The sequence below is a fragment of the Pristis pectinata genome, chromosome 10, assembly GCF_009764475.1.
Source record: "Pristis pectinata isolate sPriPec2 chromosome 10, sPriPec2.1.pri, whole genome shotgun sequence".
Taxonomy (NCBI): Eukaryota; Metazoa; Chordata; class Chondrichthyes; order Rhinopristiformes; family Pristidae; genus Pristis; species Pristis pectinata.
The window spans coordinates 92,703,211-92,720,074 of NC_067414.1; the positions used below are offsets into that span (position 1 = coordinate 92,703,211).

General features: G+C 46.1%; 1 protein-coding gene across 4 annotated transcripts in view; it reads right to left on the reverse strand.

Annotated features, from left to right (window-relative positions):
- daam2 (dishevelled associated activator of morphogenesis 2) overlaps positions 1-16,864 on the reverse strand; it is a 327,537-nt gene that overhangs the window by 149,705 nt on the left and 160,968 nt on the right. For all 4 annotated transcript variants that reach the window (XM_052024252.1, XM_052024248.1, XM_052024249.1 and 1 more), the window contains one exon: positions 15,854-15,943. In XM_052024252.1, coding sequence (XP_051880212.1) covers positions 15,854-15,943 — 90 coding nt within the window. The remainder of the gene's footprint in view (positions 1-15,853; positions 15,944-16,864) is intronic.

Below are 16,864 nucleotides of genomic sequence, written 5' to 3' on the forward strand. Positions count from 1 at the left end.
GTCTTCGGGTTACTAATATTTTAAACCACTGCACCACTACCAGCGTGCCACAGGGTTTGTTTGGAGACAGGAAAGACTGCAATCTACCTGGTCCAATGGAGGTGGTCATGGGGATTTTTGCCTCGACCCTGGTGACATTAGCTTCAATGACAACGCTGGCATTTAGCACGGTGATCTGCCCACTTGGTGTCCAGGATCTTGCAGAGGCATGGTTGGTGGGACCTCTCCAAGAGTCTGGAGATGTATCCAAATTATAACATGACCTGACTGCAAGATTTAAGTGTAATTTTTTATATTAAAACTATCTTTACTTCTAGACACAAGAGAGGCTGCAGATGGTGAAATCTGGAGCAAGACACACGAAATGCTGGAGGAACTCAGCAGGTCAGGCAGCGTCTATGGAGGGAAATGAACACTGATAAAGGGTCTCGACCCAAAACGTCGACTGTTTATTTCCCTCCACAGATGCTGCCTGACCTGCTGAGTTCCTCCAGCATTTCCGGTGTCTTTACTTCCAGATGTGCCTGCTTCTCCCTCCGGAGTCAGTCTATCCTTGGGGTGATGCTTGCCAATGACTGGGGCAACTCAGGGTGGTGGTGGACAATCTGGTGTGTGATTCGCTCCCCTTCACTCAGCATGGTGTGACGCAGGAGCTCAGTCACGTCACCTAATGGGTTCCCTACTGCAAGTGCAGCTAATCATCGGTGCCTTTTCTCTCCTCCCCCACCCCATCACCGCCCCCGCCCCAATTCCACTCATATACCACGTACACACTCACACTATGCACACTATGAACATGCACATGTATACACACACATATGCAAGCTCAATGCATGTATATGCACACATGTAGACACAGGAGGCTGCAGATGCTGGAATCTGGAGTAACTGCCAAAATGCTGGAGGAACTCAGCGGGTCAGGCAGCATCTGTGGAGATAGATAGAGGGGAGATAGCCAGTATGAACTTTTTTTCTTTTATCTTTCTTCCCTTCGCCTCTTTATACTGGCTATCTCCCCGCAATCTTTCAGTCCAGATGAAGGGTCTCAACCCGAAACGTTGACAGTCCATTCCCCTCCACAGATGCTGCCTGGCCCGCTGAGTTCCTCCAGTATTTTGTTTGTTGCTCTATACGCACACATTATCTGCAACTGTTGTTACCACACACACACACACACACACACACACACACACACACACACACACACACACACACACACACACACACACACACACACACACACACACCCACCCAAATGTGTACATACAATCACCACACACACACACCACAAATATACACAGATATGTTACACATACACAAATATGTACATACAATTATCCCACACCGCACGTACACACGACAAACCTTTACGGACCATGCATACACACATCACTATATCACGAGCCACACTCAGGCTCCAGCGGAACTCAGTGGACAGTGACACTTGGCTGGCTGACACTATTCCCGCCCCAGCTTAGAGACACTGAGACTAATTGAGATCAACAAACTCAGCACAGAGCCAGGGATCGGCACGGGGATCTTCCTGCTCACCGTGGCTCAGTGCCACACCATATGGTGCCTTTTTACACTGAGCTTTTCAAAATGTTGAACAAGGATAAACGAACCACCCCGACAACAAAAGACAAACTGCTCCTGCCTGTGGGGTCCAGCTGTGTACAAACGGCCGCTTCCACTGCACTGAAAAGTAATTCGCTCTGTGAGAGATGCTTCTGAAAGGCGTGATGCTATATAAAGGCAGGCAATTTTGAAACAGTAAAATCAATAGTCTGCAATGATGTGGACTGCAGCAGCTCAGGGGAGAAGGGAGCCTTTCAGTTCAGTCTACATCTTTATGGTCAATTGAGTGAAAACACATTGAGAATTAAGAATGTTTCCCTACATCACAACGGTGACTACAGTTCATAAGTAATTCATTGACTGTGAGGAGCTTTGGGACATTCTCGAAAGTCAGGAAAAATGCAATATAAATACCAGTTATTTCTTCCTTCACTTCACCCTGGTAATATTTTCTCAAAGTGTGCATGGAACATTTTCCTGCACAGACTCTAATGTCGCCTGACTCAGCTTTCTGCCACTGAGACCCTGGCCCATGGGGTTGCACCCCACGGCCTGTCCGTTCTGACGCACTCCTTCCCAATCCCACACTTTCCACCTCCCGGCATGCACGTCTGCTGCCTGTACCCTAACTCAAACCAGCTGGGGATGGAGGTCTGGATCTCCTGGCTTAGGTTGGCATGTGAAGAATGATTTAGCTGCATAAAGTCAGTGTTGTGAGCAAGTAATCTCTCAAGACAGGTAGGCAGGAAGCTCTGTTACGAAACAATGATACAGTCAGTCTGTGCCTTTTACCATGACTCTCGAATGACTCTAATAAACCTCGGCTGTTAGATGATTAGTGAGGAACAGAGCGCTTTTGATCAAACTCATCTGCTGTCCCTCTGTGGCCATTAGCAACACTTTCGCTCTGTTGTCTAACAAAGACCCTGGTTTATGAACCGTATAATAAACTGAGAAGTAATTGAGATCACCCGGTCCAACCTTGGAGCTCGCCAACATGATGCCACTGAAGCAACACGGGTCAGAGAGGGAGTTCAAAGGGATCCACCAAGGTAAGGTCTCACAAGGCTGTTGGGAGCAGGGTCTCTCACCCCTCAGCCTGAAAGTTACAGGTTCAAGCCCCGCTCTATACATTTTAAGGTGAGAGGGGAGAGATTTAATTGGAACCTGACGGGCAACTTTTTCACCCAGAGAGTGGTTAGTATATGGAGAAACTGGTTGAAGCAGGTACATTAACAACATTTAAAAGGTACTTGGACAGGTACATCGATAGGGAAAGTTTTAGAGGGATAGGGGTCAAAAGCGGGGATGTGGGACTAGCTTAGATGGTTACTTGGTCGGCATGGACCAGTTGGGCCGAAGGGCCTGTTTCCGTGCTGTATGACTCTATGGCTCTAGGTGTCCTTGAACATGATTCCACACCCATCATCGTGCCTCTATGATGCTTAAGGAGATCCAGAAAACAAAAGGTTGTAGGAAGTAGTAACACAGCCCAGTCCATCATGGGCACAGCCCTCCCCACCATTGGAAGCATCTACAGGAGGTGATGCCTCAAGAAGGTGGCTTCTGTCATCAAGGACCCCCACCATCCAGACCATGCCCTCTTCTCGCTGCTACTGTCAGGCAGGAGATACAGAAGCCTGAAGTCCCTCACCACCAGGTTCAGGAACAGCTACTTTCCTACAACCATCAGGTTCTTGAACTGACCTGCACAACCCTAACCCTACCTCAGCAACGGAACACTACAGACCACCTCTTGCACTGCCATGGACTTGTCTCTGAGTTTTTTGCACTACTGTCTTGTTTTGAAGTCTTTTCCTTCACTGCTTTGTATAATTTATGTTCTGTGCGTTATCTGAACCTACAAGCTTGCGATGCTGCTGCAAGCAAGTTTTTCATTGTACCTGTACCTCATCACACTTGTGCACATGACAATAAACTCCACTTGAGTTGACTACTCAGTTCAACAGACAAGCAGCAATGAAAAGCCAGTGTAGGTCTTGCCAGGTAATAGAATGATACAGCACGGAAATAGGCCCTTCAGCCCATTGAGTCTGTGCTGACCATCAAGCATGGATGCATACAGGCAGATGTATGTACACACATGTGCAAGCATGAGCGTTATAGACTTTTCAATAATCCAACACTAATCCTGGTTTTATACTCACCCACAGTCCCATCAACTTCCCCCAGATTCGACCATCCACCTATACACCCGGGAGTAAACTGCAGTGGCCAATTAACCTACCAGTCCCCATATCTGTGGGATGTGGGAGGGAACCAGAGTAGAGGCAGGTACAAATACAGTGCTTAAAAGACACTTGGACAGGTACATGGATAGGAAGGGTTTAGAGGGATATGGGCTAAATGCAGGCAAATGAGATATGAGCTTAGTTAGGTCTTTTAGTTGGCATGGACGAGTTGGGCTGAAGGGCCTGCTTCCGTACTGTATGACTCCTGTGTAGAGCACCCCATGTGGTCACAGGGTGAATGGGCAAACTCCACATATAGCCAGCACTGGAGGTCAGAAGTGAACCCGGGGTGCTGGAGAATGTTTACTTACTTTTGAGTGGGAACTGCTTTAGCATCACACCTGCAGCTCAGCATCTCGCCTCTTGTGCCACAGAGCATCTGCAATGTTGTGTTGGGTTTAGGGTTGGCACAACTGGTAGGGCTGCTGCCTCACAGCTTCAGCAACCCAGGTTCAATCCTGACCTCCGGCACTGTCTGTGCAGGGTTTACCTGTGAGTTGCTGCCAGGCACTCTGGTTTCCTCCTACAGGCTGTGCAAGTTGGATGGTTAAGGGCAGGCATAGTAGTGCAGCGGTTAGCGTAACGCTATCACAGCCCCAGTGACCCAGGTTCAATTCCAGCCAATGTCTGTAAGGAGTTTGTACGTTCTTCCCGTGTCTGAGTGGGTTTCCTCCAGGTGCTCCGGTTTCCTCCCATATTCCAAAGACGTATGGGTTAGGAAGTTGTGGGCATGCTATTTTGGCGCCGGACACTTGTGGGCTGCCCCCAGAACACTCTACGCAAAAGTTGCATTCACTGTGTGTTTCGATGTACATGTGACTAATAAAGAAATCAAATCAAATCAAATCAAATCAAATCAAATCAAATCAAATCAAATCAAATCAAATCTTAATTGCCCGTAGTATGTTGGTGAGCAGCAGAGTCTGGGGGAGGTTGGAGGTAATGTTGGGAGATAACGATGGGATTAGTGTAACTGGGTGCTTGGTGGTCTGTCTGGATTTGGTGGGCTGAAACGGACCTGTTTCCTATTGTGTGAAAGAGTGCAGAGGAGATTTACGAGGATGTTGCCAGGACTTGAGGGACTGAGTTATAGAGAGCGGTTGAGCAGGTTGGGATGTTTTTCATTGGAGCGTAGGTGAATGAGGGCTGGTTTTATAGAGGTGTATACAATTATGAGGGGCTTAGATAGGGTGAATGCGGTCAGTCCTTTTCCCAGAGTTGGAGAATCAAGAACTAGAGGCCATAGGTTTAAGGTGAGAGGGGAAAATTTTAATAGGAACCTGAGGGGAAACTTTTTCGCCCAGAGGGTGGTCAGTATATGGAACGAGCTGCCAGAGGAAGTGGTTGAGGCAGGTACATTAACAACATTTAAAAGGTATTCAGACAGGTACATGGATAGGGAAGGTTTAGAAGGATATGGGCCAAACGCGGGCAAATGGGACGAGCTTAGATGGGAATCTTGGTCGGCATGGACCAGTTGGGACGAAGGGCCTGTTTCCGTGCTGTATGACTCTATGCCCATGAATTCTTGTCATCCATCTGACCCACTTTACCAGTTGCCCTCCCACACTCGGGGGTCTGACGAGGCTTTCCTTTTATGTTAAGGTGCTTAACCTTCCAACCCGTGAGGAGAGATATTTGTCATTGACTGCCACGTATATGAGCAGTGCTTAAGGCTTCCTTTTATCTCCTCAGAAACAACAAAGGCCTTCACTGAGTGATTGATCCCCAGGTTAGGTTACTCAATGTGACCCATCATGGACTAATCTCTTTTGCAGCTCACTGGGCTTTATTACTTTTGACTTTAAAGGTCTCGGCAAGAGCTAGCGTAACGAATGGCATCAAAAGCACATGAGACTGCAAAGGAAGAACAAACTACTAAAAGTGGAGAGAGAGAGGAAACTAGTTCTGCTGTTTGTATGTGAGGGTGTCCATAAATTGGGTGTTCATAACCTGGGGATGGACTGTACCTCTCTCAAAAATATTAGAGGACTCTGCTTCCACCCCTCTGTAAAGAGAGTTCCAAAGACTCAGGGAGAAAATTTGACCCCTCTTCTGTTTTAATTGGGCAATGCCTCATTTTTAAAGTGAACCTGGTTCTAGGTTCTCCCAGAAGAGGAAGCATCTTCTCCACATCCACCCCAAAAGGACCCCTCAGAATCCTTTATGTTTCAATTAAGTCTCCTCTCATTCTTCTAAACTGCAGCTGATACAAACCTCGCCTATCCAGCCTTCCCTCATCAGACAACCTGCCCTGTGCAGATATCAGTCAGGTAACCCTTCTCTGAACTGCTTCTAACACCTTACTATCTGTCGTTAAGTAAGGAGACCAACATTGAAAGCGGTAGTCCAGCAGTAGGCAGAGGAGATTTACTAGGTTGCTGCCTGGATTGGAGACCATGTCTTATGAGGATAGGTTGAGTGAGCTGGGGTTTTTATCTTTGGAGAGAAGGAGGATGAGAGGTGACTTGATAGAGGTGCACAAGATGATAAGAGGTATAGATCGAGTGGACGGTCAGAGACTTTTTCCCAGGGCGACAATGGCTAACACAAGGAGACATAATTTTAAAGTGATTGGAGGAAGATATAAGGGGGATGTCAGGGGTAAGTTTTTTACACAGAGAGTGGTGGGTGCGTGGAACGCACTGCCGGCAGATGTTGTGGGGGCAGATACATTAGGGACATTTAAGAGACTCTTAGATAGACACATGAATGATAGAGAAATGGGGAGCTATGCGGGAGGGAAGGGTTAGATAGATCTTAGAGCAGGATAAAATGTCGGCACAACATTGTGGGCCGAAGGGCCTGTACTGTGCTGCAATGTTCTATGCTCTATGCGTTCTCACCAATGCCCTCTATAACTAAAGCATAATCTCTCCACTTTTGCATTCAATTCCCCAGCATCAATAACACTCTGTTGGGTCTCTTAACAACTTTGGATAATGTTCAGCATTTGTTATAGGAAAGATACCATTAAGCTGGAAAGAGTGCAGAGGAGATTTACAAGGATGTTGCCGGGACTCAGAGAGACTGAGTTATAGAGAGAGGTTGAGCAGGTTGGGACTTTTTTCATTGCAGCGTAGGAGATGGAGGTGTGGTGTATACAATAATGAGGGGCATAGATAGGGTGAATGCACTCAGTCCTCTTCCCAGGGTTGGGGAATCAAGAACTAGAGGACATAGGTTTAGGGTGAGAGGGGAAAGGTTTAATAGGAGCCTGAGGGGCAACTTTTTCACCCAGGGTGGTCAGTACATGGAATGAGCTGCCAGAGGAAGCAGTTGAGGCAGGTATATTAATGACATTTAAACGTACTTGGACAGGTACATGGATAGGGAAGGTTTAAAGGGATATGGGCCAAACACAGGCAAATGGGACAAGCTCAGATGGGAATCTTGGTCAGCATGGATCAGTTGGATTGAAGGGTCCATTTCCATGCTGTATGACTTCATGATGACTTCAGTGACACAGTCACTATGCTACCATGCCCTAGTTGCCCACAGTGGAGAGTGCCAACCAGGACATTGATGAGACTTTCTTAGTGTGCTCAGTTCATCATGAGATTCTGTGTCACTGGAGCCTCCTGGACTTTGCCACATTTTCCTGCTTCCTTTTTTCCCTGTCCTACCTTGCTGAGCTCATCACACACCTTCGCGTGACACCATTTAACTATCTCCTCCTACACAGGATATGTGGGGAGTTTAGCTCTACTCCCACAAAGGCAAAAATACCACAGATGGCAAAATTCCAACCAAGATGTGGTGTTTCCGGTCAATGGTAACTCCTCCCCGGGACATTGATGGTGACGTGCTTGGCAATGGTAATACCACTGAACTTCAAGGGTAGGGTATCGATCTGCCTCAATAATTCACATCCTTCCATTAGATTCCTTCTAAAAAACTAAAACTTCTCTAATACAAAGCTAATGGAGGAGGTCTTGACACCATTGTAAAAAAACAGCTGGCTCACTTAAGTCTCTCAAGTAAGGAAATCTGCCATCGTCACCATTTATCAGTCAGAGCATTGAGTTGTAACGTCATATTGCAACTGTACAAGTCACTGGTGAGACTACCCTGTGTGCAGTTCTGGTTGCCCAGCTATAGGAAGGATGCCATTAAGCTGGAAAGGGTGCAGAAAACATTCACAAGGATGTTACCAGGACTGGAGGGCTTGAGTTATAAAGAGAGGTCGGATAGGCTGAGACCTTCCTTCCCTGGAGTGTAGGAGGCTGAGGGGGTGGCCTTATAGAAGTATATAAAATCATGAGGGGTGTAGATAAGGTGGATGATCACTGTGTTTTCCCAGTTTAGGGGGAGACAAAATCTAAAGAACATAGATTTAAGGTGAGAGGAGAAAGATTTGAATGGGACCTGAGGGGAAAATTTTCACCAGAGGGTAGTGGTATATGGAACAAGCTGCCAGAGGAAGTGGTAGAGGTGGGTACAGTTACAACGTTGAAAAGACATTCAGGCAGGTACATGGATAGGAAAGGTTTAGAGGGATATGGGCCAAACACAGGCAAATGCGACTAGCTTGGATGGACACCTTGGTTGCCATGGATGAGTTGGGCTGAAGGGCCTGTTTCTGTGGTGTACAACTCTATACGTGACTCCAGCACTCTCTGAGGTAAACCACTCGGTTCTGAGGCAAGCGGTGATAAATGTTTGATTAAGTGAATGAACTAAAAAAAGACTACGTTCCTCCAGTATTCGATCAAATAGTGGCCAGGAACTCCTCTTTCATCACATTAACCCCAGGCTCCTCCCCTGTTCTTGTCAAATGCTCCCAGCTCTGACCATTCTATTCTGCAGTGAGAGAACGGAGACAAGGGACTTGTTTGAAGGCAGGTTCTTAGAAGATTTAATACTGGAAGACAGACTGACAGCTAGAAAATGGACTTTATGCCAATCCAAGGCCAGGCAGCTGCAGTTTTTTATTTGTTTAACAAAACACATATTCGCCTGCCCCAGGGAGAGAGCCCCTACAGATCCCAGGCCAAGAAATTTAAATAAATATTAATGGCAACGCATTAAAATATATTGCCTGCTTATTTTATACCATTATATTGGAGACACTGGTTGGCTCTGGTGTTTGCAATATTCTCATTAAGAAAACACCTTTCTCAATCCTGCTCCGCAGTGCCAAGATTTTGAAATGGTTACAGATGTTGTGGGAGGTTTGACATGTGGTAGCGATCCTGTTTCTTGGCGAATGGCTGGTCATGTTTTATCAGCTCCATTTTCTTTCCTAACGATTTTTATGTTTTTTTTTCGCTGAATGTTCGCGTGGATGGGATGAGATGAAGTATTTCGGGAAGGAGCCGAAAGCTTTTGCTTTAACGTCAGGGCAGTTTAAGTGCAGGGGATACACTGGTGACTCCGGGCAGCCTCGGATCCTGCTTGCCTTTCTTCCAGAGGTCAAAATGCAGCAGCAACTTGTTTTAATGTAAATTCTCTGTAGACGTGTGAGTACAGAACTGGGGAAGAGGAGCCAACATTTTTATTAAAGGCGAGGGTCTTAGGGACAGTTTTAAGAAGATGCAGGAGGAGGAGTGGGGGATATATGAGTGAGGTCAGAAGGCTAGCTGGTGGGTTGTGGCTGGGGACGGGGGGGGTGGTGAATAGACAATGGTCTGAAAGGTTAGGATGGTGGGGTAATTGGCAATTGGTTTATTATTGTCACATGTACCGAGATACAGTGAAAAGCTTTTGTTTGCGTGCCATCCAGACAGATTATTCCATACATAAGTACATCTAGGTAGTACAAAAGGAAAAAAAGATGCAGAATATAGTGTTACACCAGTTACAAAGTGCAGTGAAGGTAGAAAAATAAAGTGCAAGGGCCTTGACGAGGTAGACTGAGAGGTCGAGAGTTCATCTTTATTGTACAAGAGGTCTGTTCAAGAGTCTTATAACAGCAGGATGGAAGCTGTCCTTGAGTCTGGTGGCACGTGCTTTCAGGCTTTTGTATCTTCTGCTTGATGGGAGAGAGGGGAGAGGAGAGAATTACCGGGGCGGGAAGGGTCCCTGGTTATGTTGGCTGCTTTCCCGAGGCAGCGGGAAGTGTAGACGGAGAGGAGGTGGGGAGGGATAAGAACATGAAGGGATAAGGGGGTTTGAGTCTGTGGTATTTTTGCCTTTGTGGGTCTGGGAACCGGCGTGGTCCATGGGGCGGCAGGGGTGATGGTTTACAGGGTCTTGTACGGTCCAAGACACCGGCAAGTTTAGGGCGGTGGGAGGCCAGACTGGAAAGAATTGGAATAGTCAGAGTAAGCAGACCTTTGAGCTGTAGACAAGTCAAGGGCATGGGGATTAAGCAAGAAAGTGGAACTGAAGCCTAGATCAGACCAGCCATGAGCAGACTGAAAGGCAGGGTGGGCTCAAGGGACTTTGTGGTCTGATCCCGCTCCTGTTTCTGATGCTGAAACTTCTCACTCCTCCTATCAACCCTCTGCATCTCCTTCCTTTAAGACCTTCCCTAAAACAAACTCCGTCAATCAGTAAAGCACGAATGAGGGGTTCGGCAGGTGGGGGCAGAGGCCGGAGATGTTACAGAGGAGGAAGTGGGAGGTCTAAGGCAGAGGACATAGAGTTGGAAAGTAAGCAAATGAGTACAAGGCAATTCCATTTGACATGGTGATCATCAGAGGGAAGGTATGGGGGTGGGTCCATGGAGTACAGTCAGACTTTGTGATTAACAGGCCTTCCCAGAATATAGTCGGAGGAAATTAATGTTCCCCCTCTGCCCAGTCCTTGACTGGCACCAGCCAAAAGGTCCATCCATTCGGTCAACTCTCCCACAGCCGGAGAATAATGGCTGCTGTGTTTGCCTACCTAACTACATTTGCTCTCCTTTCAATGCTGACTGCTCCTTGAGACATTTCACCATTTGCAGCACAATCCTAGCTAGCAACATGCTTTCAAATGTTGTTGAGCTTTGGACGAAAGATTCACATCAGACCTTGCTATTTTGGGCAGCTGGTAGAGTCGTCGCCTCACAGCTCCAGTGACCCGGGTTCAATACTGACCCCGGATGCTGCCTGTGTGGAGTTTGCACGTTCTCCCCGTGGCTGCGTGGGATTCCCCCGGGTGCTCTGGTTTCCTCCCAAATCGCAAAATGGGCGGGTTGGTAGTTTAATTTGTAAATTGCCCCCACCCTAGTGTGCAAGGGAATGGTAGAATCTCAGGGGAGTTGTTGAGAAGGTGGGAGAGAATAAAGTTGGATTGGTGTAAATGGATGCATGATGATCAGTGTAGACTCGATGGGCCGAGGAGCCTGGTTCTGTGCTGTATGAGTCTACAACTCTATCACATACCCCACTAACCTCGGAGAGTACTGCTGTGTGCATTATCAGAGCATTGCTCCTGCATTATCAATGGTCAGAAAACCTTCCATGTACAAGGTAGCAGTGTGACCAGGAGGGAGCTTTTGGAAGCTCATTCCGTACCACTAATTGGTGGGCACATCCCACACTACCTCGATGTAACAGCTTGACAGATCAGTCAACAGTGACACAGTGGCAAGTACCGACACAAGAGCGTGACCTGGACAGCTCTGTGGACAGAACACCTTTGTGTGAGCGTGATGTAGATTGTAGGGCGGACATCTGGAAGCACACCTTCCAATCCAGCCCAGCAGGGAAAGGACGTTAACTTCAGTGGGGCTGATGCACAGGATAAGGAGCAACTAACAAGATGCTGGAGGAACTCAGCGGGTCAGGCAGCACCTGTGGAGGGAAATGGACAGTCAACGTTTTAGGTTGAGACTCTTCATCTCAATTTCCCTCCACTTCCCTCCACAGATGCTACCTGACCCATTGAGTTCTTCCAGTATCTTGCTTGTTGCTCCAGATTCCAGCATCTGCAGTCTCCTGTGTCTTCGCAGAATAAGGGGTTGACTATTTAGGACTGCGGTGTGAATGTTTGGTATTTTCAACCCCAGAGGGTTGTGGATTCCTTGTCCTACACCTTAAACATTCGCTGATTTTTCTCTTCTGGAAATACCAGATTTTATTCATCTCCTCCCATTTATCCTTTGGCCAAATGTACCCTTTGTTCTTCACTAAATGCCTAGACCACTCTCTTTCACTTGGCCCCATTCAATCCCTTGTGACTTCCACCCTAACATAGACCTTTTGTTCTCTCCTCCCTTCCCCCATTCTCTGCATCCTAGAACCTGCTTCACCTCCAAATGAAAAACACGATGATGCTGGAGGAACTCAGCAGGCCTGGCAGCATCTGTGGAGAAAAGCAGGCAGTCAACACTTCGGGTCAGGACACTTCTTCAGGACTGAGGCGGTCAACGTTTTTGGTCAGGACCCTTCTTCAGGAGTCATGGATCCGTGCTTTCCTAACAGTAGGTGAGTACTTCTCAAAGTAAACACTTGCCTGGATGGACAGATGTCTTATTATTGCTAGGGGGACATCTGCCCAGGGCAATCAGGGTGGAATCTCTTCGAAAGATCAGTCTTGCTTGAGTGATCTTACAGAACCCGTTGAAGGAAATAATGAATCTGTTCCATAGATTCAAAGAGCAAGCAAGGAAGCCATTCAGCTTCTTGCACGTCTGGCAGGTCTTTGAAAGAGCCATCCAGTTGGCCTTTTTGCCCTGCCTCTAGTTCTTTCTCTTCAAGCCCTTAACCAATTCCATTTGAAAGTTACAATTTAAGCGGCTTCAACCTTATTCTTCGGCGGAGCTTTCTGGATCATAACATTGTGGTGAAAAGAGGCCACTTACATTAGGGTCAGAGAACACAAAAACAGCCTACCATTTACAAGCTGTATCCTTTTCCCCATTATCAAGCGATCCAGTACCAGAGGGCATGCATTTAAGGTGAGAGGGGGTAGGTTCAGAAGAGACGTGAGGGGTACATTTTTTACTGAGAGAGTAGAGGATGCCTGGAATGCGTTGGCTGATAGGGTGGTGGAGGGAAATTCTTTGGGGGCTTTTAAGAGGGGCTTGGATGGGCACATGAATTAGAGGAAAATGGAGGGATACGGGCATTCTGTAGGGAGGAGGGAATAGCTATGTCGGCACAACATTGTGGGCCAAAGGGCCTGTTCTGTGCTGTACTGTTCTATGTTCTATTTCCATGCCAATTATCAATTGTCCATCTACACTAATCCCGTTTATGCAACACTGATGCAATCACGAAGAAGGCACGCCAGCGGCTCCACTTCGTTACGAGCTTGAGGAGATTCGATATGTCACCAAAGACTCTTACAATTGTAAAAGACTGGTTGCATCACCGCTTGGTACGGAGGCTCCAATGCACAGAATCGCAAGAGGCTGCAGAGTGCTGTAGACTCAGCCAGCTCCATCACGGGCACGACCCTCCCAGGCATCGAGGACATCTTCAAGAGGCGGTGCCTCAAGAAGGCGGCACCCATCAGTAAGGACCCTCATCCGGGACATGCCCTCTTCTCATTACTACCATCAGGGAGGAGGTATAGGAGCCTGAAGACCCACACGCAATGATTCAGGAACAGCTTCTTCCCCTTCACCATCAGATTTCTGAACGGTCCATGAACCCATGAACACTACTTCGTTATTCCTTGTTTTTGCACTGTTTAATTATTTTTATAATTTATAGTAATTTACTGTACTGCTGCCACAAAACAATACATTTCACTTCACATAAGTCAGTGATAATAAATCTGATTCTGATTACCAGCACTTGGTCCCATAGCCTTCTATGCCTTGGCAATTCAATTCAATTCAATGCAATTCAATGCAATGCAATTCAATGCAATGCAATGCAATGCAATGCAATTCAATTCAATTCAATTCAATTCAATTCAATTCAATTCAATTCAATTCAATTCAATGCCTTTGCAACTCACTTCTTAAATGTTGTTATCGTACCTGCTTTCACTGCCCGTCTAGACAGTGCATCTGTATTTCAACCACCCTCTGCATGAAAAAATTCTTCAAGTTCTCTTGTCATGGCCCTTGCACTTCATTTGTCTACCTGCACTGCACTTCCTCTGTAAATGTAACACTATATTCTGCATTCTGTTTTCCTTTTGTACTACCTCGATTTACTTATGTATGGAATGATCTGTCTGGAAGGCACGCAAACAAAAGCTCTTCATTGTATCTCAATACATGTGACAATAATAAACCAATTACCAAAATACTTCTTCCCCTGTACCTGAAATCAATGTCCTCAAGGTTTTGACACCTCTGTTACAGGGAAAAGTTCTCTACTATCTATTCTTTTAGACAGTCCTAATTTTGTACACCTCACTCAGGTCCCCCTTTAGCCTCCTCTGTTCCAAGGAAAGCAAACCCAGTCTATCCTGTCTGTCCTCATAAGTGAACTGCTCCGTCCCAGGCAGCACTCTGGTGAATCTCCTCTGCACCCTCTCCAGTACAATCATCTCCTCCCAATGCAACACACAAGACGCTGGAGGAACTCAGCGGGCCAGGCAGCATCTGTGGAGGGAAATGGACAGTTGGCATTTTGGGTCGAGAACCTTCCTCTCCACTTCTTTTCTATAGTATGTATCACATTGCTGTTGCCTGGTTGCCTGGCAGAGTGAGGATGATTGGGTAATTCCCTTGTCAATCAGGCCTGTTCAACCCTTCGCCCATTGCTGTCAGTGAATGGGATGGCTTTTTTTAATTTATATATATATATATATATATATATACACACACACATATATATATATACATATATAGGACTATCCTCGAATCACTGCAAAATTACCTTGCTTTTATCAGGAGAAGATAAGATATTTATTTATTAGTCACATGTACATCAAAACACAGTGAAATGCATCTTTTTGCATTACAGAGAATGTTCTGGGGGCAGCCCGCAAGTGTCACCACTCTCTCTTCTGGCGCCAACGTAGCATGCCCACAACTTCCTAACCAGTACGTCTTTGGAATGTGGGAGGAAACCGGAGCACCCGGAGGAAACCCACACAGACACGGAGAACGTACTCTCTGTTATAAATTCTGTTTCCTCCATCTCTTTAAACAGACTTTGCCAACAATGAGCCCAGTCATGCTCACCCCCGTGTTTTCAATACAGAAGCCAAAATCACCTCATATCCTCTTTAATTTTTTTTTAATTAACTTCAATTCATGGCTTTTGATTTTCGCCCCTCCATCCTAGGGTAAACAGTTTCTCCTGAATTACTCTATCCAATAATCTTGAATAAATATTTCAAATCAAACTTCTGCTTGAAGCTGGTGAGCTTTCTTATCCAGCCAATGATAACCTGATTGAGTTAAGCCAGTACACTTCAGAGTCCAGCATTTTGGACTGGAAGAGATGGGCCAAAGCAGACAAAAGCACTAGTTTTTTCCCTTAAAGGACATTGAAGAATCATTGAGTCATTATACCAATCCAACAGCATATTTTTTTTTATTTTCAGACGCTTTAATTCTGTAGAGTCATAGACTCATACAGCACAGAAACAGGCCCTTCGGCCCAACTCGTCCATGCAGACTGTGTTTCCCAGCGAGCTAGTCCCATCTGCCCGCGTTTGGCCCCTGTCCTCTAAACCTCTCCTATCCATGTACTTATCTAGACGGCTTTTAAACATTGCTAATATGCCTGCCTCAACCACTATTTCTGGCAGATCATTCCAAACACGCACCACCCTTTGCGTGAGGAAGCTGCCCCTGATGTCCCTTTTAAATCTCCCACCTCTGATCTTAAACCTATGCCCTCTTGTTTTTAGCTACCCCTCCCTGGGAAAAAGATTATGTGCTTCCACCCTGTCTATGCCCCTCACAATCTTATATACCTCTATCAGGTCACCCCTCAATCTCCTATGTTCCAGGGTAGCAGGATTCAAAGTGCCAAGATGCCTAGATTATTAGTCTAATGACAACCAGTGGATTAATAGTCCATCCCAATTAAGATGCAGAGATAGGGCTGGAAAGATGTGATGTAAAGATCAGCATTTTACAGACTCCGCGGATCTGGTCCATCCATAACGTTCCTGGATAACCTCATCCTTTGACCATCATTCCCAACCACCACCAGGACCACGTTCCCACTTCTTACCTTCTTCTTGCTGCAGTAAATCTGCCATTTCTTCTCTGCTGGCAAAGCAAACATAGCATCTCGGTTCTTGTCAGTGAGATCCAATTCATCCTGGAAACAGGAACAGACAAAGGAATCAGACATCCTGTTGGACAGAGAGCAGCTTTCCCAGAGGTATCATTGCATGATTTGACTCAAAAAAATTTACCTGAGGTCTTGGTACTTTAAAGTAATTCTTTCACTTTGGGAAGTGAAGTGATTTTCCGGAGTGACTCTGGGAATGGGAAGTGATCACCATCAGACAAGGGAACTGTTCCCCAGAGTCCAAGCCTCAGACTTTGCAGTGGAGGGTCCAATTGACGCGCATGTACTTTTTAGTAATTCTTGTTTTTTTTTGTGTGGAGGTTTATTTTTGAACTTAAAAAATGTCCACCCTCCCAGGACAAGGTTGGCCTTCATGTTTGAAATAACAGAACTGATATGTTCTTCGTTGTCTTCCTCGTACATGCAGTTGCCATTATAATAGGTTCATTACACCTTCTGTGGTGAGAGACTTTAATTTCGCTTTGGGGCTGTATTGGTATTGGTATTGGTTTATTATTGTCACTTGTACTGAGGTACAGTGAAAAACTTACCTTGCATACCGATCGTACAGGTCAATTCATTACGCAGTGCAGTTACATTGAGTCAGTACAGAGTGCATTGATGTAGTACAGGTAAAAACAATAACAGTACAGAGTAAAATGTCACAGCTACAGAGAAAGTGCAGTGCAATAAGGTGCAAGGTCACAACAGGGTAGATCATGAGGTCAGAGTCCATCTCATCGTATAAGGGAACCGTTCAATAGTCTTATCACAGTGGGATAGAAGTTGTCCTTACGCCTGGTGGCCTGTCCCATTGGCCTTTGAGATCAAGTGTTTCATGAGTGCATTATTTAAAGGGGAGACATGAATTACACTGATGCAATGCATTGATCTGATAGCACAATTAATGTATAGAGAGACGACCTGATTGTATTGTATTTCCTGTGT